A 26649-nucleotide genomic window follows, 5' to 3' on the forward strand; every position below is an offset into this window, starting at 1 on the left:
TCCAATGTAAGGTTGAATAAATAATTTTATTGATTCTTGGGAATGGATAAGATGGATTTAAATTGTGAAAAGTCCAATTTGTGGGAATCAATGGGAATGTTGTTCTCTTTCGCTAGCTGCATGACATCAAAAGAGAGTTCAAATTTTTCGCAAAACGATTTGACATCGCTCATAGAGATGGTGCCGCTCTTGTTGTAGTTTCCTCCGAGAGCTGAAAATGCATCAAGAATATCTTCTTCATTGGCCTCATCATCTTTTAAAGCACTATACTTTTGCAACAATTCCATAAACAAATAAAATTCAATTTTATCTGGGTTGAAACCTTCCGAATTACGAGCTGAACTGAGACTGTCTTCACTGGATTGTCGAGTCAGTTCATGACTGGCACTCTCCTCATCGATCAATTTTAGCATCTCCTCAAGGGTAATGTCATAACCAAGTTCTGTTGTATACAACCACCAACAAATCATCCACCACCGAGATCATCCTTCAATTTAAATTCATACACTTACCAATGAACGCATCCCGAGCATCAGCAGCCTCTATATACCCCAAATCCTGATAATCATACGATTCATAGACTTCCTTAATTCGAGCAAGGTCGAGAGGCGCTTGCATTTTTTCTCTTCATTAAATCGCCCGCTGTATTTTTTTACGATATCTCTCAAGTCGGCCATTTGTTTATCCGTTCAGTCTTATGGGTGTCAGCGCGTTTACACAGGTGTTGTTTCCAATTTGTCGATTGCTTAGTTTAAACAAGGAAAGGCCAATGCCAAAGCGCGGGTTTACTAGAAGAAGCTTATGAGCGTATGGGTGGTCATATAGTTCTTTAATATTTAATCACAATCAAAGCATGGATGAGCATCAAATGATAAATAGTTCGTTTTCAATATTTAAAATCGGTATGAAATAATCTGTTTGCCATCAAAATAAATTGCCTTGGAAGGATAAGGCACTTGTGATGGATCGGAAATGCATGAATCCTCTGAGTAATTTTGAATAAAGTTCAAAAATTCGTCACACATTTGTTTCATATGTTGAGTGTGACGCTTCAAATTCTCTTCGTTAAATAAACTTCGCTTAATGACCACATCGCATACTTTCTTGTTAATATCATAACTAGAAAGTGGAATTCCAAAGTGTAAATCAGTTGGAACAATGGCTTGTGTGACACCATTCTTTACAATTTTGAGCATTTTCACGCATCCAAAAGAGCATTCTAAATGAAGCTTTTCAGTGAGTTTGTTCATAATTTTTTCTACAGTATCCCAATCTTCCTCAGATAAATCAATTATTTCATCAACAGCTGCCTCTACGCTTTCCAAAGGTGCCTTCACTGCATCTCCATCTAAAGTTTCATCTTCTTGAGAGTCGTCAAGCGCAAATGCAGGTTTTTCTTGTTGGCTGTCACTTTTTTCAGTTTCTTTTGAAGCATGTCGTTTTTGTTTCAAAGCGCTTCCATTGTCATGATGATGATAATTACATCTCTCAAATGGGAATGGTACATCAAATGTTTGATTTTCAGAGGAGTTCTCATCAATCATTTGGATCATGTTAGGAGACGTCATTAATGCTTCGTTCAAAACTTGCAACAATATCCTGGAGTGGACTGCATATGCTTCTTGTTCCCATCCCGAAATCATAATCTTTTCATTAGTTCCAATCATACCTGGAAGCTTTCGAATACGTTGACCTCTGCAGAATAAAACTGTTGCTGGTCCTAGCTCACAAGACACGTACATGTACAACTTGAACCAAGGAGAAGACACATGAGGAAGTGGAGGTCCATAAAAATTGGGCAAGTTTGGTAAATTGATCGCTCTAGAGGCGATTGGCGCAGTAGCAATAAGAATAGCGTAATTCATATCAAGAATTCGCATCTTGGTTCCATTATCCAAATTGTTCAAGCTTTCACAACGAATCATATCAACTCCACCATCAGAACCAACAATTCCAAATTCCTTGCTATTTTGTCTCAGGAATCTCAAAGTATTTCTGAGAGCAATGGCATGGGTATAGTATTTAATGGCCTCTCCCTCATTGTCAGTTGGGCAAACAACCTTGTCAAGCTCCTTCAAAAATTCATCCAATAATTCGTCGGGCATCTTTCCAACCTCAAAGAGCGTCACTAAAAAAATTAGAATACCAAATATACAAAAACAATAAAACTCACCTGCATGATTCTTCAAGCCTTCAGCCAGATTACCCATCATTAAATAAGCAGTGAGTGAAGAATCAAACAAGAAACATATTCTTTTCATCTTTTCACCTTTGTTTTCGAAGCTGGAGGTAAATTCTAGCATGGAATTGTTCTCACTTCGTGTTACATTGTTCTTACCCTCATTGCTCATCATTTCATCATGATATTCGTCTATTGACAATTGCCAGCTATTTTTGTATTGATCTTCACTTGTATCCGTCATGTTCTTCGGCTTTTGAACCTTCTTTTTAGCAAATCCTAGTCTGCAACATACAGACACGGCTGACTTGACCATGTTTTCGTCCACTTGAAGAATTTTTGCTAATTGACTAACTGCAGTTCTTTCATCCAAAGTGACTAAAATATCGTACAATAGTTTTTCAAAGTGATCATTTGGCGTTCGGTTCATGATGAAACCTTTGAGGGGAGGAATTACAATGTAATCATCACTATTGATTGGAACGTGAAAATGAACCAGTCCTTTTCTATAAATTGATAATAATTCTGCATAAGGAATTCTGCATGCAAGAATTTTTCCTTCATTTTTAACCATGGCAATAGCTATTGCTTCCTCAGTAGTGAGCGTCTAATAAAGTGAATTTGTGTCATTTTTGAGTTCATATCATGACAATGGTTTCAATCGATAAGAGGGAATTAAAAAGCATTATCAGTGACACTCACATTGTAAATTTTCAAAAATTCTTGTTGAGGCATTGGAAAGACATCGACAATCCACCAATAATCAATCTTTGTATCTACAGGTTGTACAGGCAATTGCTCTTTTAGGATTCCCTTGTTGAATCTCCAAGTCCATTTTTTACTCCTCACCTTGTTCATAATGTCTATGTATTGATTTCTTCCAATTCCAAGTAATCTGTTGACGTCTGCTGCAGTAAAATTTGGAAGTATATCGTATGATTTTTCATTCTTCATAATCATGTAAACCATCTCTGAATAGAAAGTAAAGGGTAAAATTCCAAGTTCATTAATGATCACATCTGAAAATTGATACGGGAACAACTGATGATTCAAAATTTCGTTAAAAGAACATAACATGTCATACAGTTCATCAAGAATTCCGAGCAAACACAATCAGCAGGTTCCGATTAATAACATGTATCGCAAACATAATTTTGTGTTACACAAAATCAGAATATAAAGTTGGTTTAGGTTATGATCCATCATCCATCTCATTTACACTTACCCGTAAGTTGTTTCTCAAATATTCCACCATCTCCAAATAATAGTCTTTCTTATTCATTAACGACAACGAGACCGGAGCTTGTTCATATGGCAATTGCCTTTCCATGGCATAGTCTTTCAAAATCCGATCAAACAAATTCTTATTTCCTCCCAATACTTCCTTTACATCCACCGGTAAATCATCCCAGGAGCAATTGATAAATTCATTGATGATCTCGAGTTGTTGTGATGAGGACGATGATGCACTCATGATGATGGCCGTGGAGATTTTTTTGTTTTTGTAAAACATTTTCGTTGTTGGAATTTGCCAATAAACAACACTCACGAATCAACTGGTGACTCCAAAAGAAGGGCAGTGAAGGATCTAGAAAAAAGAATTATTCATTGTGGACTGTTGTTATTGAATAATGGAAATCCAAAGCTGTTCAGCAGAACAAGCATATGTTGCAATACCTGTCTTAAATTTTTCAAGTTTTGAAATAATCCCTTTTCAGAAATTGTTATTTTTGGAGTTTCAGCCGAGAATATTTTTAGGCACAAAAAATTGACTTTTAACCAACACAACAGCTTTGAGTGAACCCTTTTGCATTTCTGAACGGTTGGTCCTCTCTCTGAATTGCTTCCATAGTTCCACTGCCATATTATTTACTTTGGAAACACCTTCAATTTGCCTTATTCTTCGTTCTTCTTCTCTCTTTCACTACTAAAATTGTAATCTCGTAACCGATAATGAAGATGGCCAAAAGACCTCTGAAACCTCTGGAAATTGGTATCCATCCCGATGATTGGGAAAGGTGTCTATTCCATAATAACACGATAATCAGCTCGGGAGAGGATGCCAATTCCAACACTACCACTCCGACCCCAAGTACTACGATTTTTGTGGAGAACCAATGGTATTATTGTCCTTCCGAAATTTGGAGAATGATCTTTGAGTATGTAGATTTATATACCATTTCCATGTTAATGCAATGCCAAAAGAAGTGGATGAAACTGTACAAAGAGAAAGGCTTTAAATCAAAAATTCAATTTTTGAGAATGATGACTTGGGAGCTTGTTGTGTTCAATACGTTCAATACTCAACTTTCTTCAGCAATGAATGTAAATAATATCCTTCCTTGTAGTAGTAGTAATATCATGCATCTCTCATCTTCACAACAAAAGATGGATCCATTGGCGATGAGTGGAGTGTTCGAGATGCCCCTTTCTCAAACCTTGCGAAATGGTGAACTCACCTCGTTCTCGAGACGACCCAATCGTGATTATAATGATTTGAGTAAGATCATTCGCAAAATTGATACTTTCAAAACGATCACCGTATCGGAGGCCAAACGACTTTTGCATCACCAAGAGAAAGTCTTTTCTGTGTTTAACTTGATCAATAATTTATTTAAGCCTCAGAATAATTCCCCTCAAAGAAGAAATGAAACTCAATCGTTTGCGAGAGATGCATTCGCAAGAATTGCAATAGTTGGAGAAAAATGCATGTCAAAAACCACCTTCTTTAAAACATACAGAGCTCAAAAAGAAAGGATACATGGTATCTCCAGTGAACAGAATTGTTTCGATGATACAGTTACACTCCACACTCCTTCCAATTCTACCTCCTCCAACTTTGAAAGCTTTAATTCCAATTCATATCAAATTTGGGATGAATATCAAAGCATGTCAGAGATGCCACCCTATTTCTTGAGACGAATGAACTTTCTAATTTTATTGTTCGACTCGTCCAATATCGAGTCATTTGTAAAGTTAAAACATTGGGTATATAGCACAATCATTAATGGTAACTTCAAGTCTAATAGGCCTGAACTTATTTTAGTTGCAACAAAACATGACCTAATTTCTCCCAAAAACCTCACTTCATACCTTACGAACAGGGAAACTCAATTTAAACCATTCGCTGATGAACTACGAATTCCTTATATCGAAATTGATAGTACCAACACGTCACAAGTATTGTGTGTGGTGCGATATGCATTGTGCTGGACATATTTTGTGCAATCTTTGCGACAAGCATTCTGGTCGCTCGATAAACAGCGAAAAAGCAATCAGGAAGCGAACACATTTTCCAATCAAACGAAGCGACTTTGGTCTGATTCATTTGTGTTGCCTCATATGAAGCAAAGAATTAATTGAGGTTGAGGCCAACAATAAAATGTGTTGCTTTTGCTTGAGTAAATTTAACAAAGAGGTTTATGATGACTAGAAATACATTAATTTTCAGTGACGGTATAATCGCTAAGATCCCATTTTGGTGGAAGCATTTGACTGGGGATAGCAAATGCATCGATCAACTCCAAAGCAATCTTGCTGACCTCTTGGGAGTAAGAGACAACAAGTGAATCAACCTTCTTTCCAAGGTTTGGACACAATACTCCATTGCTAACTAACCAACCCAAAGCTTTTTGAATTTGTGTCAAACCATTCAACTTGCATAAAAGAGTGAGAGTATTGGAGATTGAGAAGCTGCACAAGTTAGAGGCCTTCAAGAATTGTTCGTGAACCATTCTGTCAGCAAATGCCATACCAAGTTCATTGGCAAACACAATTTCATTCTTCCAAGCCTCCCATTCGTCCTCACCCTTTCCTTCTCTATCTCTCAATCTCTTAATCAATTCTTCTACCATCTTAATCTCTCTAGCTCTGAACAAGTAGAGTTGATATTTTGGACATGTCAAATCTTGTTCTCCATTAAATTCTACCTTTCCATCTTTGTAGTATTCAAGAACAGTGCCACAGAAACATCCTTGTTTCACAGCTTGAGCATATTGAGCAATGAGGTACTTGGCAACTTGTTGGAGTAATACTTGATTGTCTCCTTCAAATGTAACAAAGACGTGAGTATCTCTCAAAAATCCAGAAATAAGGTTTGGAGCACGGAAACCAGCACCTCCACATGCTTGTCTACAAATGTCAGCAGTGTTGATGGTATGGAAGCTGCCTGCAACCTTGATGGCTGATGTCAAACAGTGTCCAAGAGCATTAGCTTCTGCATTCTTGTGCTTGTGATGATATTGTTCACGAACATAGGACAATGCAGATGACAAGGCATATGTTTTAGCAACCAAAGGCATCAATCTAGTGTAGTGAGATGGATATTCCATAATTGAAATTTCACCCTTTCCTGGTGGTCCGAATTGTTTTCTAGTAAAGCCGTATCTTACAGCAATAGCAAGACAGGATTTAACACAAGCAGAGCCAAGACCTGCAATGACGACTCTACCTCCACTCAATTCTCCAACGGTGGCACCAAAATGTTGTGATTCTGTCTTGAATTTACAGATATATTTACCGTCAGGAGTCACGTCACTGAATCTGTTGAGGAGATTAGTACGAGGAATACGAACATTATTAAATCCGAAGGAATAATTGTCAATTCCGTTCAATCCTAACTTGTATTCAACATCCTCAACATAAACTCCAGGTAATAACTTTTGTGTGTTTCTGTCACGCATTGGAACCAAGAAAACATGAACTCCCTTTCTTTCTCCATTCAAAATGAGTTGAGCAAAAACTACAGAGTAGTGACAAAATTGTCCACCTCCGATCCATGTCTTCATTGCTTTTGGATTTGGTGTGTTGATAATAAATTCTTGAGTCTTTGGGTCGTAGGTAGCAGTTGTTTCAATACCTCGGACATTTGAACCGTGTCCTTTTTCTGTCATACCAAAGCAACCCAATACTTGAAGTCTTTGGCCCAATTTAACAAATTCGTGATGTCTATCTGTACCCAAGTTTGCCAAGGTACCACAAAACAATGAGTATTGAACAGCCATCTTGACACAAAGTGAAGTGTTGAAATGACCAAATGCTTCAAACCATGCAACAAATCTTCCATAATCATTTCTGAGAGTATTCAATAAATCAAATGGAAGTTCATCGGCAAAGGTTTTTGCCCATCCCATCAACACTCTACGGGCTTCTTGGTAATGCAAAGTGTCATAGTCAAAGAAGTGAGGGAAATTTCCTTTTGCCAATGTTTGTCTCACTCTTTCCTTGGTCTGTTGTTGTGATGATCATGTCAATGTTTCAACAAGATAAAGTGAATTCAAAAGAGAGGAAAACAAAGGATGATCATGATGAGAGAAATAATACATCTATGAACAGCATTGATTCATAAGTACTTACATCAGCATATTTACCATCCAAGAAAGCCTTTAAAGTCTCAACATCGACTCCGTTGGATCCGTATTGTCTTGCTTTTGTAAAGTTATGTTCCAATACAAGAGAGGATGATGTAGTGGCACTGGTATCATTTCTCTCCAATTTTCGTTGAATTCCATAGGTTTGATCGTGAAGAAGCATTTCCTCAGGGTTTACACTTGAGGAAGCCCCCATCAAGTGATTCAAATGAACCTGAAGACGGCGATGCTGGGCAGTATTGTCGTTGGGTGCCATTGATTGATAGTGGAGTCGATCAATAATAACAAGATTCAAGAGAGAGAAGAGGCTCGGCTAGAGAAGAGGGTTGTGTCCGATCAAAATGTTCGAGAGAAGAGGATGCAAAACTTTCGCTCTCTTGATGTGGAAATTTTTTTTTGAAAGTGTTTTTCTTAATTCCCGTTCTTTATATGGAAATATTCGAATTTCTCCGTATTGGGCGAATGTTTACAACTTTATAGACAAGGGGAAATCAGTGCCGAACAACTCTCACGGAACTAAATTCTAACGAGCTGGTCATGGCACTCTGTTCTGCATCTCTCAACTCTGTTTGATTATGGTTGTTAACGTTGACACAACTGTTGTTTTCACTCTGATCATGTTCATTACTTTGGATGAAATGAGAGTCATCATCATCACCACCACTACTGTAACTGTTGTTGGGGTTGTTGGTGTTGTTGGTGTGTTCTGGTAAGGGATTGATGTGATGCTTGGCCTTCAACAGATAGCTTTGCATTTTACCTTTACCTTTCACCTCCACCATTCGTTCTTCAAATTCATAACCTAGATCGTACACTCGTTCATAGGTCGATCTTGAAATTTGAATTCGACCAGGAACTCCTGTCGATTCCATTCGAGAGGCTGTATTGATGGTGTCTCCCCACAGGTCATAGGCAAATTTGATCTTCCCAATCACACCAGCAACTGCACGACCAGTATTGATGCCCACTCTAATATTCAACAAATGACCTTCTTCTAAAGTGATTCCATGTTTGCCATCGTTGAAATCTCGAATGACTTTGAAAGTGTCCATTGCAAAGCGTAGTGTTCTTTCAGGATGATCTGACGACGCTGCACCATGCAAACCTCCTACTGCAAAATAGGCATCTCCAATGGTTTTAATCTTTTCCAAGTGATACATCTCCACCAAGGTGTCAAATCCATTCACTATAATGTTGAGCATCTTTACCAATTCAGTGGGCTGCATTCCAGAACTGAAATTTGTGAACCCAACCCTAATAAGTATGAACAAGCGGAAACATCAAAGTGAAAAATATAAACACGAAAACAGAGAAACAGAAAATGCTATGAATAAAACAATAATGAAGAGCTCTTCTTACTTACATGTCACTAAAGAAACAAGAAATATCTCCAAGCTTTTCTGCGATGAACGTCTCTCCTTGTTTCAATCGATTTCCCACCGCTTCAGGTAAAATATTCTTTAGTAAATTTTCCGAATTCTTCTTCTCCTCGTTTAACAAGGTTTGTTGTTTCTTTTCTGAAGTCATATCTTTGATGGTAATCACAAGGATAATTCCTCTTTGTGAAACACGAGTTGTAAACAGTGTGAGTCTCGCTGGGAATTTGCTTTGATTCCTACGCACGCATTCAACTTCGAATGTTTCGTGAGCTGACCCATCCGTTGATCGTTTGCTTTGTTCAAAGAGAGAGGCAACTACTTTCTTGACTTGAGTTTGAGACTCTCCAGAAGAAAATAAGCTGTATATCGAATTTCCTAAAATATCAACACTTGAGAGGCCAAACATTCGCAATGCAGATGGATTGCACAGCTCAACCTCTCCCTGTTCATTGATAATCGCTGATCCATCAACGTTAGAGTTAATGATGTTAGAAACGCCCTTAAAGATTGTGCCTTCGTCTTCAGAGCTACCTGGATGTATTCTGCGATTTGAAAACTTTTGCAAGATTGGATTAGGAAATTGATGATAAAGTATTAGATTTCTAAGAATCTCATTTCGATCCACAAAATCAATGGGAATATAATTCAGCAGCATTCTAGACTGCTGATAATGATCTGTGGCATTCTTGAGCATGGAATGTAAAATTTTACCAAAAATGAAGATCAAAAGTAGTCCACAACTGCTAAAAATAAGTAACATCACAAGTGACAACTCTCCAGACACTCTTACAAATTCATTCATGTAAATGACAAGCTTGTCAGTGAGAGGATATGAAATCATGCTGACAAAATTATGCTCCATAAATATTTCTGTTGGATCCAAATTTTGGGACGAGTTGAGTTGGGCGAGATACACATTTCTTGTTCGTTCACAAAATTCAGTAGATTCAGTAAGGTAATCGGTCATTACTTTCTCAATTCCTAAACAGTATTGAATATTTGTGTTCAAGTTAAATGTCATATTGTGTGACGATAAATATTCTGTACAATTGGATGCAACACCACTCTTCAGCAGCTTGTCCAGAGAAGGATATAATCTATAAAATTGATGTGAACGTTAGTAATATGCAAAGGTTTGTGAGCTATACTTACCCTATGACAGGATCATCATTGGGCTTGGTAACATCTCCATAAATTAGCTCATTCCAGTTTGCAGCTACCATATCAGTCTCATATCGAACCAACTTGTACAATTGATCAATGCTTTCATATTCTGACAAATATTTGTTCCCATATTTAACATTGCCGGTGTCAACAAAGTTCTTCAAGCCAAAATTGGTGAATAATTCCCCTAAATAAAACGAGTTTCTTTGCATGTGACCAATAACATTGGAAGAGAGCCCTACGTTAGTAAAAGTAAATAAGGCGTTATTAGCATTATTCAAAGTTTCCAAATAAAATAACCCTACACAGAGGGGAACGAGCAAGGACAACAAGCAAATTATCACGATAGGTGCATATTTTGATCTGAATGCTTTGTAAACAACTGTGGAGTCCAGCGACGCTTCAACACATGTCTTCTTGCTGAGAGTATGATAAATTTTTCCAATCATATCTTTTGTCATTTGTTTTTCGAGCAGTTTCACCAATCTTTTGAAATACATTTGATTCTGGAAAATGATGACCACGAGGATAAATCCAACCACAAAGCTCAATCCCAAAGTAACAAAAAAGTATATTTCGATCTGTAAAATCAAGTGTTGGGTAGAATCTTTGCATTTTTCGACATATATATCACAAAATCCTTTGTAAATTTCACTAAAGTGAATTTTGTTGATCCACAAATACATGAAACTAAATGATGAAAAAGATTCCATAAATGTAGAATTCATAATCTTGGTAATAACTTCTCTGGCAAGTGTTGTATTGAGACTGTTCATGTCAACAGCATCATTTAGATATGGATATGGAAAATCTTCATTCATTATCTGCTGGGTATATTTGAGAATAGAGTTCGTAATCTCAATAATAGAGACATTTCTTGGCTGTGGGGTTCCTGTAAATGTTTTCCCCAATTCTGGTATCGATTCAAAACCAGGAACGTAGGTCGTGTACATGCTTTTTCCGTACTCCGTATAAGTAGCTGCATCAAATTGAATGGCCTGACCCAATGCAATCAGTTCATCCATAATGGTCTTGTCATTTGAGAGTCTTTCAAAAAAATAATTCACATATTCCTATGTTCATGCATGACAATTCGTTATTACATTTCTGTTCATGCTCTGTCCAAAGAAAGATCTTCTACCTACCTTTTTGCTTGGCAAAGGGAATTCATGATCGTATGCAGGCCAATTGTATCCATAATTCAGGAAAACATTAATAAAGTTTTGCATATTTCTGATATTTCTCATGATCGAGAGTGGAGCGGTTTGAGGCATGCAGACATATCTCAAATTAACAATATTTTTCTTGATTTGAGCACTATCTATAATGTGCAGAACAATTCCTCCAATAATCAAAGCAATACACAAAAGGATATAGAAAAAAAAGGAGAAAAATATCGTTCTATCAGAGACTCTAGTTTTCAATGCATTTCTAAAAAGATAATCCTTTTTCTGTTCGTACTCAAATCCAACGGAACTTGTGCTTTCTAAATTATCGAGCATTTCTTGGCCTTGGTTGTGATCTTGCTCATACATGGACATGTTTTGAGGGTTGTTTTCTACAAAGGATTTGTATTTCTTATTGAATGACTGGTTATTATCATTCGTTGGAACAAGTTGGTGGGAGAGAGACTTTTTACGGAAGGAAACATATTGTGCTAAGCGTTGTTCCTCCTCCATTTGACTTGCCTCCATGTTAATTGCTTGAGCCAGCTCCTTATCGAACAGTAAATTTTCTACATAGGATGCATACATTCTCATATATGTGGTATTCTTCTTGTTCACCAGGAGCTCTTTGAACAATTGATCACACTCGTTAGTCACCTCTGTCATCTTTTTGGTTATCTTTTCAAGACTGCTCGTCTTCACAGGATCGCTGATCATTTCTTTGAAAAAGTCTCTATGCAAACTAAGTAATGTTTCTTGAGCAAGCTTCACACTTTGTACTTTCGAGTCAGAATCGTTCACATCTTCAATAATATTATGTTCTGAAGAGTAATGCTGCATTTCCTTGATTCGATAGTGAACAACCATTCGAAATAGAAAATTCTTGGTGTTTCTTGATACTCGATTCATTAGATCGATTGCTTGTGAGGTACTAAAACTTCCCTCATTCCTGTGATCATATCCCATCAGCAATGCAGCAAAATAGAGTAGGTCCATATCTGACGATTTTCTTAACAGGAATAACTTTGAAAAAGTCATTGCTAAATCCTTCTCAGTGAGTACAACGTCACCACCTTCCTGTCTTGTGACTACCGTTGTAAATGATGACTTGTTACAAAATTTGAAAAAGTCACGTAAATAAGATAATTTCTTTTCTTCTATCATTTCTTGGAAGATTATCAACGCCTTATTATCTAAAACGGTGAGAATTGCTTTCTTGTCGTTGTAAAGCGACGCTCCTTGAGGGCTATTTTCAATGTGAAGTTCAATTTCTTCCAAAATTCTACTTCTCACTGATTTTATGATGAAATATAAATAGGCCTCTGTTGCAAAAAAAAAAAAAAAAGCCGGCAATGAATCCGCAAATTACAAGTCCCAATGTTAAAACAACACCTAATTCAAGTCCTAAATACAGATCTTTCTTTTGATTCACAATTGTATTCACAAGTGTTCCTACACAAGCTCCTAACCTTGCACATGCCACACCAGTCATTAAAGAGTTATCAATCCGCCGAAAGAAGGGACAGCTTTTCACTGTTGCCAACAAAAAGAATAAGGACAGAAGAGTATTGAAGGCAACAGCAGCATACGAGTATTCGATTGGAATGGCAAACATTCCAACAAGACCAACCATTGAAATGATATCAAGCAATAATAAAAGGTATGGATGTGAGGCAACCAAAGGAGTGAAACTCAGTGGATGCAAATCTTGTGTCATGAGTCGTGAGAAGAGAACGAAAATGAAAAAGCATAAAGTGGCGACAATGGAGAGAGCCATCAAAACAGTGTTTTGTGATCCATTGCAAGCTACCGATGGAAACCTATTCAACGTTAATTCTAGAGTTTCAACAATAATGTGGGTCCTACTGCAATCATAGAATCCAGCCATTGCATAAATGAAAAAAAAGGAGAGAGTTTGAGAAACTATTCCTAGCACGTAGAGTACTGCTTTGACTTTTGACAGATGGTTATGAGCGTTGTTGATGGCCCATAATGAAATCATCCAAACCAAATAGCACAATCCAACAAACGTAAATATTAAGCATACAATTACTGTTCCTTCCGTATACCCCAACCAGTGAACAAAAAAAGTTAATGGAAAGTTTAAAACGTCGAATATAAGAGAACCAACACTGCCCCAATTATAATTCCTCGCTGTTGGCATCATTATGACGCACCACAAATAAATAATTTGTGGTATTAATGTTCCAATATACCATCTCCATCCTAATCGTGGTGTATTAATCTGTAGAGAATGTATGCTTGTTGTCAAATAGCTGTTGAACTCTCTTGTCACTGAGGGCTGACTTGATCGTGAAACGCATGACTCATCTGCACTTTTGTAGCTTTGATTAAAGCTTGCAATTTCACTGAGCATTTCGTTTTGACGTTAGGTTGAATCAGTCAATGATGTTGATGATGATGATCTTGAAGGAAGCCACAGATGATGTGTTTTGTTTTTTACCTGAATGTTTCTATCATTGTATGCCAAAATGCTGATCACTACTGGATGAATCTTTGAGAAGATGATTTTGTCAAGAATTTATCCAAAAAAACAAATGAAGAGATATCCTTCAGTCTTCATCGTTCATTGTAAATATTCATAACTGGAGGATCATGATTGAACAAACAGCAAACATCATTACGAGTCAATACAAGTTGTAGTGGGCCCACTTAATTCAGAAATTCTCTCTCCCAAAGAATAACCGGTTCTTGTTATGGAGAGAGATGCCCTTGATCTGTTTTTGACCTAAGATCCCCCTAGTTGTAGATCATGATGATGAAGGAGGAGGTGAACGACTGTCGGTTAATTCCTCGAATCTATCTCATCATCCTCTCTCCAACACATTCTCGAACGTTTTATGGATGAGGTTGAATGTTATCATAACACATCAAAGGGGTCAATCATCATATTTCCATTTGCATCAATGAAAATCATGCCATCAACGCGTTGGGATCCTCTCACGTGAGATCATGCTTCTAAAATCGGATTCAGATTAATACACGAATCCATAGTTTGAATCCAATGAAGATGCTCTTAAATTCCTCATCCGTTACGACATGTTGTTTCGAGCTTTGGATTTTCTCTCAGAGAGTGGACATGGTTCACTCTGAACTTGGTGTCAGAAGTACGTCTCGAACTTTGAACTATGGACAGGGCTGTCACTAATCAACCAACTGAACATTTTCAATACAACCAAAAAAAATTTCCAAACAAACCTAACTATCAACATTGACAACAACATCATCATCATGGCCTCTTCATCCACCATCGAACTCTCGGAGCGAGACGAAATGAAATTTGTCATGCTCGGCACAGGAGCTGTCGGAAAATCATCCATTACCATCCAATTCATCAAAGGTGAATATCGCGACTCGTACAATCCAACCATCGAAGATGCCTACACCAAACAATGTTCCGTCGATTCTCGACCTGTTAAAATTAATTTACTTGATACAGCAGGACAAGAAGGTTTGTAATAAGAATTGCATTTCAAAATATTAAAATCATTCACACAAATCCTATTGTCACCATTGACACAATAATAATCATTCACAAATAATAATAATAACCATTGACACAATAATAACCATTCACATTTCACACATTTTACAGAATTTACTGCCATGAGAGATCAATACATGAGAGAAGGTGATGGATTTGTTCTTGTCTATTCTGTGACCGATGCTTCCTCTTTCCAAGAAGTTCAAGATATTTACAGTCAATTGTTACGATCACGTGATGTCGGAGAAGAAGGAATTCCAGTCGTCTTTCTTGGAAATAAATGTGATCTCTCGAATGAACGAGCTGTCACTTATAAGGAAGGAGAAGAATTCGCTAAACAATTTGCCAAAACTAAATTCTTTGAAACCTCTGCCAAAGCCAATATTAATATTGAAAATGCATTCCATGCACTTGTGAGAACAGTGAGAAAGGATCGAAATGGAGAATTTGATCACGAAGAAATGATTGAAGAAGAACCTGTGAAAAATTCCAAGAATGAAAGTTCACAAAAATCAAAGAGAGGTTTTGGAGGATTATTTAATTCATGTGGAAAACAAAATGCAGAGAGTGATTTGGCTGCATTTCAAGACACGAACAAGTAAAAACAATTGATTGTAATTTATAAAAAACAGTACAAATTAATCTCTCAATTAGTGAAATCTTTGCTTTTCGACTTTGTGAAAAGTGAAATTAATTTATATCAAATCCTTCTATTTGGAATTACAACTTTACAACTTTATAACCCACAACAAGGTTAGATTTACATCTTCTTCCTTGACACAAACACACAGGACATCCAAATTTGTCTCTCTTGAAACCGAATTTGCAGCGTTTACGACAAGAGAAATGACGACAAGGATGACGTCTGCATAAACAAACTTTTTGGCATCCACAACGATCCAACAAGAATCCTTGTCGACAATATCTACGACAACGGAATTTTCTGCATTTAGGCAACACAAAGGTGAAACGAGGAGTGACAACATTCTCAGTCTTTTGCTGATTTATGGAATCGTTTCGACAGTGGACAGCGAGGACGAGAGATGCCAAAATCACAAGAACGCACAAGAGGAAATGACGAGAAGCACTTGAAATGCTACAGTTTCTACTATTTGTTTTGAAATCCATTGTTGATTTTTTGTTTGTTGATTGAAGGAGTGAATGCAGAGTCTAAGTATTTAAGGCAATTTCACCCTATCAAAAAGGCAATTCTCTAAAACAGTAAAAGTTCATAACGGAGAGTTGGTTCAGTTCTGAACTTTGAAATGATATTGGTGAACCTGAACGAGTGTGTTATCCATTGTCCATCATCTATTTTAGGAAAATAGTAAAGTAAGAATGCTTCCTTATTGAATAGAATTCACACGTTGAGAAATCTATGTCTGATGCATACGGTGATTCTTGAACAAGTTGAAATAATCTTCTCTCGAATGAAAAGATTGAAGAATATCTTTTTGATTGACTAATAATCTCTTCGAGATTTCGAGATGAATTCTGGTCCATATGTTTGGTTAAAATTTTTCAACTTCCTTTGGTGCCGTGGATCAACTCTCTTCGAAATACCATGTTTGTCTGTGGACTCCTGCTGTCACAGTCTTGATTGCTCGCTCAATTCGTGTTCGTCTCACACTATGAAATGCTTACAAGCGTACTGTCACAGTTACAGCATGACATAGGGCTTCTTTTTGCTACTCCCTTCATTGCTCCACAGCTTTTTACCAACTTTGGTCAGATCAATTTGGCCTGGAATAAGCAATAATGCCTTAAGATTGGCCTGGTCTGCTGCAGATTTAATCCATTTGTAGGCCTCTATGAAATCCATTCGCACTCCAAATCCATGGAAGTACATAAATCCCAGGTTCAATTGAGCCTCTGAATTTCCTTGTTCTGCGCTTTTTTTGAACCATAGGAACGATTTTACATAACTTGGCTTCGTTCCTTCTCCATTATAAAACATATTTCCAATCATTAATTGAGCTTCAGCATTACCTTTTTGGGCACTCTTGAAAAACCAATCAAAAGCAATTGTGTAATTTTGTGTCACTCCATCTCCATTATAGTACATGGTTCCTAACATGTACTGAGCTTGTGAGTGATTGTGATTTGCTGCTTTTGTTAACCATTCAAGTGCCATTGTGTAATTTTGATTTCTATAATACAAATGACCGACTGAATAACGAGCTTCATGGTGACCTTGATTTGCTGCTTTTTCATACCATTTAAGCGCTTTTGAATGGTCTCTCAAATAGTCAAAGAATCTGAAGAATGCGGTAGGATTACCTTTCTCAAAGATGTGTCCAAGATAATATTGAGAGTTAGGATTTCCTTGGTTGGCTGACTTTTTGAACCATTCAATTGCTTTCGTGTAGGTTTCTGGAGTTCCACATCCATAATAATATAATAGGCCAACATTATGTTGAGCTTTTGCATGTCCTTGTTTGGCAGCTTTTTCAAACCATGAAAAAGCAATCTCATAATTGATTGTGACAACTCCATAACCATAATAATGTAATACTCCCATACAATTTTGAGTGTTTGCGTGTATTGAATCTAATTTAAGAGCATGATTAAAATCATTTAATGCTTGAGCATATGATTGAGCTTTAAGATAAGCAAGTCCTCTTTGACTCCAAGCATCAGCTAAATTTGGAGTCAATTCAATCGCGTTTGAGTAACATGTGATTGCATGTTCATACTCCATATTTTGAAATGCAATATTTCCTTTTTCTAAAAGCATTGAAGCGATCGTGAGTTTGTCAGTGTTTGTTGAAGATTCTTTCGGAAATAAGTCGTTACAAATTGCTATAATTAGTAAAAGAAAAACAAAAGTAATCGATACAAAAGTAAAAGCGTTAGAAACATGATTATTTTCTCTTGAATTTTGTTCTTGTTGTTCATGACGTTTTTCCAAAACAAGATGTTCATGATGATCATTTTGCTCACTCGATCGCATGACTACAATCTTTGATGATTCCGAACAATTTTCCATGACTGTTGTTGTTGACTTTTCATTTGAAGTGGTTGATGTGATGGTAATCGTCATGGTTGAACCATCACTCGAAATAAATATTTTTTTAATTGTTGTATTAAGTTTTATTATTCTATTGAGAGAGATCAAAAGTGTACCTCATGAACCATCCATTTAATTTCTATTCCCTTAATTCCTGCATGATAACAAAGGACTGACATGGCTTTAAGCTTTGCTGTTCCAAAAGTCGATGCTTCCTTATTGAGCTTTTTGAAAAAACTCCGAGAGAAGGAGAACGCATTGTCGAGACACAAGACACGTCAATGACCTGCAAACTTTCTGAAAAAATCAAGAGTTTGTTAAACAAATAGTACGTCGTTCTTATTGAATGTATACCCTTGGTGGTGATGAACGAACGTTCGTTCATTCACTCCTCACTGGGTGTGATGAATTTAAATTTTCAAACGGATCAAATTTTGTTTCGTGTGTGTGGAACTCTTTACGGGATGGATTACTGAAACGTATATTCAATATTGATTTATACAATTCATGATTGATCAATTTCAATTGAATTATTTGGTGGCTGCTACTTTGAATTATTATTATAACTATTAATATTATTTACATTTTCACTCATACTATCATTTCTCTTAATTAAATTGTTCATCATCCAGTTTCTTTCAATCATCATCATGTCCACCTTCCAACATCGAGTTCTATTACTTGGCTCCGGCTTTGTTGCTGGCACCACATTGGAAAGCCTCACTCGTGATGGCTTGAACATTTTCGTTACTGTGGCTTCCCGTACATTAGCCAAAGCCAAGGAAATGTGCGAACAGTATGCTCATGAGCCTTCCATTCGTACTGCTCAGGTTGCTCTCGATATTGAGAATGAACAGGATAAACTCTCCGAGTTGGTCTCTCAACACGATTTGGCCATTTCATTGGTTCCCTATTCGTATCATGTCTTGGTGGCTAAAGCTTGTTTGCAACATCAAAAGAATATGGTCACAACTTCCTACATTTCACCTGCTTTACGGGAATTGGATCAGCAATTTAAGGATTTGGGATTGGCCTGTATGAATGAAATTGGTGTTGATCCTGGTATAGATCACATGATTGCCACCAAGATTGTTCATGAAGAACAAGATTTGAAGGGTGGAAAGATTAAGAGTTTTTATAGTTGGTGTGGAGGTTTGCCACATCCTGATCACATTGATAATCCAATGAAGTACAAATTCTCTTGGTCTCCAAGAGGAGTGTTGATGGCTTTGCAAAATACTGCCAAATGGTATGAACATGGTCAACTTCAACAAGTAGAGGCATCTAAATTGTTGTCTTCGAGAAGAGAATTGAAATTGGATGATAAGATCCCAACCTTTGAAGGTTATCCAAATCGTGACTCGACTCCATTTAAGGAACATTACAATTTGAAATATGCTGATGATGTGTTGAGAGGAACTTTGAGATATAAGGGTAATTGTGAGGTTGTTGAATTCTTTATTGGTGCTGGTCTTGTTGATTTGACTCCAAGACCAGAATTTAAGGACAAGCAATGGAGAGAAATTATACAAACACTTCTTTCTGCAAACAGCACCGAAGAGAGTGAACTTGAACGTGCTCTTTTGAAAAAATTGAATTTGGATGCAAATTCTGAAAAGGCCAAGACTGCTCTCCATGCATTCAAATTCTATGATTTATTCAGTGACAAGGTTGCTCCATTTAAGGGAAATGTTTTGGATACCTTCTCTCAAACCTTATTAGAAATGATGGAATACAAAGAAGGAGAAAAAAGACATGCTCTTCATGTACAATAAGTTCGTCATTGAAACTGCAGAAGGAAAGAAGAGAACAATTGTTGCTAAATTGGTTGATTTTGGAGATGAAAGAGGTTTTGCAATGGCCAAGACTGTTGGTTATCCATGTGCCATTGCCACCAAGAAAATTTTGAGTGGTGAAATTTCCAATAAGGGAGTTTTTGGACCCTACGATTACAACATGAACCAAAGTATTATGAAGGAATTGGAAGAAGTTGAGCGTATTCATGTTCAATATGAAGTCTCTGAGGAATAAGTAATGTGACCTGACTAAACAACAACTTGATCCATGCATTTCACACAAGAGACAAATTCACTATTTATTCAAATTTCATTAAATTTGACTTTTATTTTGAAAAAAAATGGCTGTTTTGGTAGGTGAAATCTATCCAGAAGAACATGCAGAGAAATGACAAATTCAAAATTAAAATATATTGAAATGAAATTATCAATTATATATTATTGGATTTTTGTTTTTGGGTGATCACTACGTAATCGGAAAATTTTTACAATAATTCCTTTTGAATTTTAAAAATTATTATTTCGCACGATTTGATAAATCCATTCCGATATTCCAATTTACACACACTTGTATTATAATTAATATTAATTCATTTCACAGGTCTCTCTGATCGCATATCTAGTCAGTCTACTTTCCTATCGATTTCTAAGCCATCTTCTTTCGGAACCTGTCAAACATGTCTTTATTGGAGCACCAGCACTCACTTTCAAAGAAAGTCTCACCGCTCAAACTCTCGAACAACAAAAAAGCAAAAAAAAGAATTTCAAGCAAGGAAAAGCAAAAGAGAGCTCTCGAAGACTTTTTCAGAGACACTGGAGGCAAAGTGACTGATTTAAGAGTTTTACGAAGTGCCATGTATTTGAGTGATGAAATTGATAAAGCAGTTCGAGGAATAGATGGCGACGAGGACGAGAATGACAATAATGGTGGTGGTGCATTCAAACATCGATCATCTTCATATGTAGGATGGCGACCTTACAATCGATTCTATGCAGAAGGAACTGAAGAATTATTTACCAATGTTCCTACAGGTCGTTCTCCATTGGTGATGGCAGCTCCGTCTGCTGATAAAAGCACCATGTTAAAATCACTCGATGCTGACAAGAGAAATCCATTACCCATTGAATATCAAGCAATGCGAAGATCTCATTTGAAACTTGTGGGAAGACAGTTGAAAGAATTTGAACAAGAACAATTGAGGAGTTTACAGCAGTCAGAGATGGCCATTCCTTCTTCTTCAACGTTGATTTCACAAAAGCCAAATGTCACAGAATCGACAAAAAGTATTCAAAGTAGATACGATCAACAAAGACCTTCTGCTAATCTTCTCAAACCTAGAAATGATCAATATGAACCACCTGCAGTTTCTGACGATTTGCGAGTGGGAGCTTATCAGCGCTATCAATCGTTAGACAACAGTCCTTCAGCCATTAAGAAACAATTACTCAAGTTTGAAGGAGATATTTCAGAGAGAAGACCTGATTTAGATTACAAGTTTGAAATGGAATGAACTTTTCATGGAAGAAGTGGTCATAATGAGAAAGAGGTCTATCTCACTACATGTACTTGAATCCATCTGAACAACAAGTGTGTTTGGTGTGTTTGATCACAAAGCTAGAGAGGTCTTTTTCTGACACAGGCTCAATTGTTTCTTCAGTGTCGGCACTCGAATCCATAGGAAAGACCATGATGAGACAATAAAATAGAGATTTCACAGATTTTCAAATGCCACATACCAGTTTTTTCCTCTTGACATCGCGATTGAGAGAGGAAAAACTTCCAAATATGATTAAGGACGAACACACTTTGCCAAGAACCATTTCCTTTCATCATCGTCATTGACTCGCATCAAAAAACCAAAAAATGTCATCCGCGTCTTCGTCTTTGGTCTCCTTGTCTTCCTCGACGACCACAACCACCACCATCTCATCGACGCCTTCTCCTCGCGGATCAGCAACACCTTCTTCATCATCATCTACTGGATCCTCGAATAATAGTTCCATTCATGGAATGAATCCTTCAAATATTTCCACACTTCTTTTAGATTTCAAATTACGACTCGAGAATATCGATGAACCTCCGACGTTTATTGAATGTTCTCGAATGGATCATCATTTGGAACAACAACAACAACAACAACTGAACGATTCCTTCAATTCTTCCAATTCTTCTTCCTTGTTGAATCATCAAAATCCTTCTTTTTCCAATTCTTTCAATTCATCATCATCAGTATTATTATTATCATCATCCAACCACAAACCAAATTCCAAATTGAATTCTTTTTCTTCATCTCCTTCTTACAATCATCATTCCAAAATTAATGAATCCATTCACTTGTCATCAAATTCACGACATTCTCTTCTTTCCTCTTCGTTACGATCGTCGATGTCATCACCAGCAAAATCTGGTCCAACAGATGCTGTTTTTTCTCTCATCAATTATTCATCGCCGTTTATGGGAATTGACAATCAAAAGAGAGGAATTTATGCACAAGAAATTTTAGATCAAATCAATGAATGGAATCAACAACAACAACACGAAGTCACTCCAATAGTGTCAACTTCAATCTTATCCTTTAATTCCAATACATTGGGAACAACTCTGAATATGTCAGCATCGAATTCAGAATCTCCTTTGAAAGCTCTCGTTTTTGGTTATGCCACATTGATGGTATGCTCCACTAAAAACTTGTCAAGTCAATCTGGACATGTCATTCATTTACTCAATAAGGCAGAATACAAGTTGAGAAATGCAATTACATGTTGTGAATTGAGTCGAGAATATTCACTGGATTTAATGTTAAAATCAGATTTACATTTATTATTGGCAAGAATTTTATATGAATTGTCATTTCCAAGATTGGATGAATTGGAAAGAGAAAGTTCTCAAATGTCTTCCAATATGTCAAATAATGGTGGTAGTAGTAGCAATGTTGGAATGAACAGTCCATTACAAAATAATGCTGCTTCTTCCATTTCTCCACCAATTAAGATTACTGATTCACAAGTTGTGACAGGAAATAACATGTCTCCAAGTGAACCACTTTCAGCTCCAAATCTTACCATTGGTACTGGATATTCCTTAGGTTCATTGGACAATGTAATGGCAGTTTCTTTAGATTCTCCAGTTCGGGCAAGTTTTTCATCGAAATGTTCAAGTCCAAGTCCCAGAGGAGGAATGACTTCTCCAACAAGTTCTTCACAAAAAGCAGCTCAACAAGCTCAACAACAAATTGAAAACATGTTTCAAGATATTTGTCTTCACATGGATTCTGCTATTAAGCTGTTTGAAAAGTCCACACAAAAACCAAAAAAGAAAACACCTGTGGTTGATGAGAAGGAGAATGAACCTGTCGTGGTAGATATTTCACAAGAATCAAAAAGAGCTTACATGTACATGTATTTTGGAGATGTTCTCACTCAGTGGTCTGTCCGACGAAAACAACGTTGGGCAGCTCTCTGTTCACAAGCTCAAGAAAAGTATAATACATGTATCAAGATTTGTATAGAAAAGATTTTATCAACCATTGACAAGGACAAAGATGATGTTTGTTGTATTAATTCCAAATTTGTAAGATGTGACCAAGATGGAAGAAATGGATCATTCATTAATTATGTCTATTGCCCTCTTCATCACCAATGTCTCTACAAATATGCAGTTTTGTTATTATACTGGGTGAGAAGAAAACGAGAACATTCAACGATCTATTCTGGTGAAAATAGCTCATCCAGTGACACTATGTTATCCAATTTTGATTACGAATCCACATTGACAGCAGTGAACTCTGTTGGAACCTTAACTTTAAATTATTCCGAGTTTCAAAAATTAGAATCACGTTTAAATGCAGAACAGAACAAGGCAATACCAAGACATGCTCAATCTATTTTACAAAATAATGTTGCGAGTGAAAGTGAAAAGCTCTGTAAAGGATGTGTCTCCCTCTGGGAAAGTGTATGCAATGTGGAAATGAGAAAAGCTGAAATATTTTGTGTGGAACATAATGTGAATCCTCATTTATTTTTCAGACTTTCAAATTCTATTTATGAATATGCTTTATTACTGATTCCTTCCGCCTCAATTTTAGCTTGCAATGATTATCTGTCCATGTATGATAATATTGATGGAGAGCCAATGAGAAATTGCTCTCGATCAGAGATTTTAACAAGCGGACTCTCTTGGCATGATTTATTATTTAAACACAGAATGCTTGATGATAAGAAAGAACTCTTGCGAGAAAATAATAGAAAAATTCTCTCAGATCAAACCTCAAAGACAGTGGTTCTTGATGAAAATAACAAAGATGATCTTCGTCTGAGATATAGTTTGATTTATTCAGACAAAATCGGTGATATTAATATTCGAACCATACTAACACGAGAGTCACTCATGGAAAAGGCAATAGAAGCGATTGACAAGGCCTGTTCTATCATGGTTAATCCAAATACTGACATGCTCATGTTCCAAAGTCAATTATATTTTGAAATGGGAGCTTTAAAAACAACCAATATCACATCATCGAGTGAATCTCACATTGTAAATACTTTAAAAAACCATGAAAAGAAGAAGCAACAAAAATCTGAAGCCGAAACACTTAATGAATCCATGCAAGCAGAAAATAGAGTTCGACTCTTGAAAGAAGTTGATGATTTATTCACATCATCGATCGTGGCACTCAACAAGGTACTTGAAGCTAAACCATTCCACATGGTTGCAATGGCCATTCTAGGTGAAGTTTACTTCTTCTGGGCAAGAGCCAAGTTCGGAAAAGAGTCAGACAAGCACATCCAAAATGCAATTGAAATTTGGAGTCGTTTACTGACCTACTCTCAATACACAGGTCAATATAACTTGTCGTTGGATCACATCTCAAAAATGATTTCCTTCGCCTTAGAAATTAGAAAAGGAATTATTATTTGTGATGGAATGGCATTGAAACAAGGAAAATTACGCAAAAGTTGGACCGAACGATACTTCCTGTTAACGATTGAACATTTTGGTTATTACGAAATTAAATCCAACAAGAGCTTGAAAAAGAAAAAGATGAAAAATACTGTGCCTACCGATGAAATTGAATATGTGAAACAAAATCTTGAAGAAAAGTTCACCAGTAACAAAGACTATCCATTTTGCTTGGAAGTGGTTTGCAAGAAACGAGTTTTCTATATTTGTTACAGTTCACAAAAGAATTAGATCGATGGGATGCAGCATTTGAATATGTCATTCTCATGAATCAAATTATGAAACCCTCAACCACCACAACATTGACCATTACGTCAAATTCATCGACCCATGTATCCCTCACAAAACCTTCCAAATAAAGAAATGTGGGAATTTTTCACATCCAAAATTGAATGGGATTATTATTGCAATTATTATTTAAAGGATTATAATGCGGTGGATTACAACCACTCAAAAAGCAAATGAGCGAATAAATCAGCCTTTGCTAACTCGAGGCAGATATTATCGTAAAAAAATGCAAAGAGTCCAACAACAACTGTCAGTTGCCATTCTGTGTCTGTTCTTGTTTGTTTCCTTTGTCCATTCTCTCACAGTCACAGGCCTTTACTGTCCTTTGAGAGATTGCAAAGATCGTGCCTGTCCATTCACTGGCTTTGTCATTGACAAACGTGGATGTCCCACTTGCAGATGTCGTGATCCAAGAGAGCATGCACTTCGTTTGACTGGAACCTTGATGAAGAAGATTCATTCTCAGTTGGAACAACAAAATTATCAATTCAGAAAACCAAACTTTGGTAACTGTCCAAAACATGCATGCATGAGGTTCTGTCCACATGGACACGAAACCGACCTCAATGGATGTCGAAAATGTTCTTGTTTGAAAGGTCCTTTATCTTTGACAGAAAAATCCAAAACTTCTGACGTCGTGGCCAAACCTCCAATCAAAGATTCAAAGGAACAGTTATTGCAAGAATGCAAGAAAAAGTGTACAATTGGAAGAGCCTATGTACTGCCCAATGGAAAATGTGGATGCGTGCCACTCAATCGCATCCGTCCTGTGTCCACGTTGTCATCGCTATTGTCCAAGTGGTTACAAGGAAGGTAAATTGACGGGTCAACAACGTGGCTGTTCCTCTTGTGAATGCAAGGATCCGATCGAGCAAGAAATGAATTTAACAACGCAACATTTAGTTCCTGCTTCTCGATATCCCTCTTTCAAGTGTCCTTTGATGACATGTGACACTTCTCATTGTAAATTTGGAGTGAGAAAGTTTAATGGATGTAAGACTTGTGCTTGTGCAGAAGCTCCCAAATTCACACCTCAAGTAATTATGCCTTCACAACAACAAGAGAAGACTCTTTCAGATCTTGATTTGGAGGAAATGTTTGAGGAATAAATAGTGTCAAAATGATTTCCTTGAAGTGATATTTTAATCACAATTCTGAAAGGGATGATGGTTTTTGAAAGAGTGAGTTTTTTGTCAATTTCACTACTTTCGTGTTTTTCAAAAGAGAGGTGGAAAATATTTTTGAATTTTTTTTCAATTTTAAAAAAATGCCCGAAAAGGAAGAACAATCATTTCCTTCCGTAACATCATCATCATCGGAGTGTTCATCTAGGAAGGATGATGATGCACCGATAACAACATCTGCCATTTCATTAACATCAAATCCATACAACGGATCAAAATTATTCCGATACGTGATGGATTATTTGAATGAAGTAAAACCAAGCCTAAAGATTTGGTGTTGGAATGTGAGGAGGTGTCTATGCAAGTACTCGATAATTAAAATGGATTTAAATATGTGATGAGAAAGATGGATGGAAAAGAAGAGTTAGAGGAAGCTTTTTTATTGAATATTTGGAAAAGTATTGTCATGGTAAGATTTGCTTTAATTTCAAATTTCATTTTGCTTTTATCATACTACGATACTTAAATTATTTGTTAATATTTTTATCATTACTAAAAACAATACTACTCATTGGTCATAATTATTGCTGAAAAAGAGTATCATCGATTCTTATTTGATCAAGAACAGTCGTCGTCGTCAGATAGTAGTAATGACGCAGAAATTTCTCCAACAACCATTCAACATGTCATCGAAATGCAGTCTTCGACT

The 26649-nt window shown here is 36.7% G+C and overlaps 11 protein-coding genes across 11 annotated transcripts; 6 read left to right on the top strand and 5 right to left on the bottom strand.

Moving 5' to 3' along the window:
- Positions 1–26: 26 nt before the first annotated feature.
- Positions 27–618, bottom strand: FDP41_009087 (uncharacterized protein; the record flags this gene model as incomplete). The annotated part of the gene is made up of 2 exons (XM_044713009.1): positions 27–442; positions 513–618. 2 exons carry the CDS (start codon positions 616–618, stop codon positions 27–29), a joined length of 522 nt encoding a protein of 173 aa, XP_044557552.1.
- Positions 619–893: 275 nt separating this feature from the next.
- Positions 894–3653, bottom strand: FDP41_009088 (uncharacterized protein; the record flags this gene model as incomplete). The annotated part of the gene is made up of 4 exons (XM_044713010.1): positions 894–2128; positions 2174–2786; positions 2882–3220; positions 3405–3653. 4 exons carry the CDS (start codon positions 3651–3653, stop codon positions 894–896), a joined length of 2436 nt encoding a protein of 811 aa, XP_044557553.1.
- A 479-nt stretch (positions 3654–4132) lies between these two features.
- On the top strand, positions 4133–5542 carry FDP41_009089 (uncharacterized protein; the record flags this gene model as incomplete). Its single annotated transcript, XM_044713011.1, has 1 exon — positions 4133–5542. The coding sequence occupies one exon, from the start codon at positions 4133–4135 to the stop codon at positions 5540–5542; it is 1410 nt and encodes a 469-aa protein (XP_044557554.1).
- Positions 5543–5619: 77 nt separating this feature from the next.
- FDP41_009090 (uncharacterized protein) lies at positions 5620–7804 on the bottom strand (the record flags this gene model as incomplete). The annotated part of the gene is made up of 2 exons (XM_044713013.1): positions 5620–7407; positions 7535–7804. The coding sequence occupies 2 exons, from the start codon at positions 7802–7804 to the stop codon at positions 5620–5622; spliced, it is 2058 nt and encodes a 685-aa protein (XP_044557555.1).
- Positions 7805–8039: 235 nt separating this feature from the next.
- On the bottom strand, positions 8040–13259 carry FDP41_009091 (uncharacterized protein; the record flags this gene model as incomplete). Its single annotated transcript, XM_044713014.1, has 5 exons — positions 8040–8802; positions 8912–10024; positions 10080–11164; positions 11237–12503; positions 12670–13259. 5 exons carry the CDS (start codon positions 13257–13259, stop codon positions 8040–8042), a joined length of 4818 nt encoding a protein of 1605 aa, XP_044557556.1.
- A 1250-nt stretch (positions 13260–14509) lies between these two features.
- FDP41_009092 (uncharacterized protein) lies at positions 14510–15364 on the top strand (the record flags this gene model as incomplete). Its single annotated transcript, XM_044713015.1, has 2 exons — positions 14510–14729; positions 14874–15364. The coding sequence occupies 2 exons, from the start codon at positions 14510–14512 to the stop codon at positions 15362–15364; spliced, it is 711 nt and encodes a 236-aa protein (XP_044557557.1).
- A 1058-nt stretch (positions 15365–16422) lies between these two features.
- FDP41_009093 (uncharacterized protein) lies at positions 16423–17805 on the bottom strand (the record flags this gene model as incomplete). The annotated part of the gene is made up of 1 exon (XM_044713016.1): positions 16423–17805. The coding sequence occupies one exon, from the start codon at positions 17803–17805 to the stop codon at positions 16423–16425; it is 1383 nt and encodes a 460-aa protein (XP_044557558.1).
- A 617-nt stretch (positions 17806–18422) lies between these two features.
- Positions 18423–19547, top strand: FDP41_009094 (uncharacterized protein; the record flags this gene model as incomplete). The annotated part of the gene is made up of 1 exon (XM_044713017.1): positions 18423–19547. One exon carries the CDS (start codon positions 18423–18425, stop codon positions 19545–19547), a length of 1125 nt encoding a protein of 374 aa, XP_044557559.1.
- Positions 19548–20245: 698 nt separating this feature from the next.
- On the top strand, positions 20246–21079 carry FDP41_009095 (uncharacterized protein; the record flags this gene model as incomplete). The annotated part of the gene is made up of 1 exon (XM_044713018.1): positions 20246–21079. The coding sequence occupies one exon, from the start codon at positions 20246–20248 to the stop codon at positions 21077–21079; it is 834 nt and encodes a 277-aa protein (XP_044557560.1).
- A 353-nt stretch (positions 21080–21432) lies between these two features.
- Positions 21433–24759, top strand: FDP41_009096 (uncharacterized protein; the record flags this gene model as incomplete). The annotated part of the gene is made up of 1 exon (XM_044713019.1): positions 21433–24759. One exon carries the CDS (start codon positions 21433–21435, stop codon positions 24757–24759), a length of 3327 nt encoding a protein of 1108 aa, XP_044557561.1.
- A 283-nt stretch (positions 24760–25042) lies between these two features.
- FDP41_009097 (uncharacterized protein) lies at positions 25043–25633 on the top strand (the record flags this gene model as incomplete). Its single annotated transcript, XM_044713020.1, has 1 exon — positions 25043–25633. The coding sequence occupies one exon, from the start codon at positions 25043–25045 to the stop codon at positions 25631–25633; it is 591 nt and encodes a 196-aa protein (XP_044557562.1).
- Positions 25634–26649: the final 1016 nt, after the last annotated feature.

The sequence above is a fragment of the Naegleria fowleri genome (genome assembly GCF_008403515.1).
Source record: "Naegleria fowleri strain ATCC 30894 chromosome Unknown tig66, whole genome shotgun sequence".
Classification (NCBI taxonomy): domain Eukaryota; phylum Heterolobosea; class Eutetramitea; order Acrasida; family Naegleriidae; genus Naegleria; species Naegleria fowleri.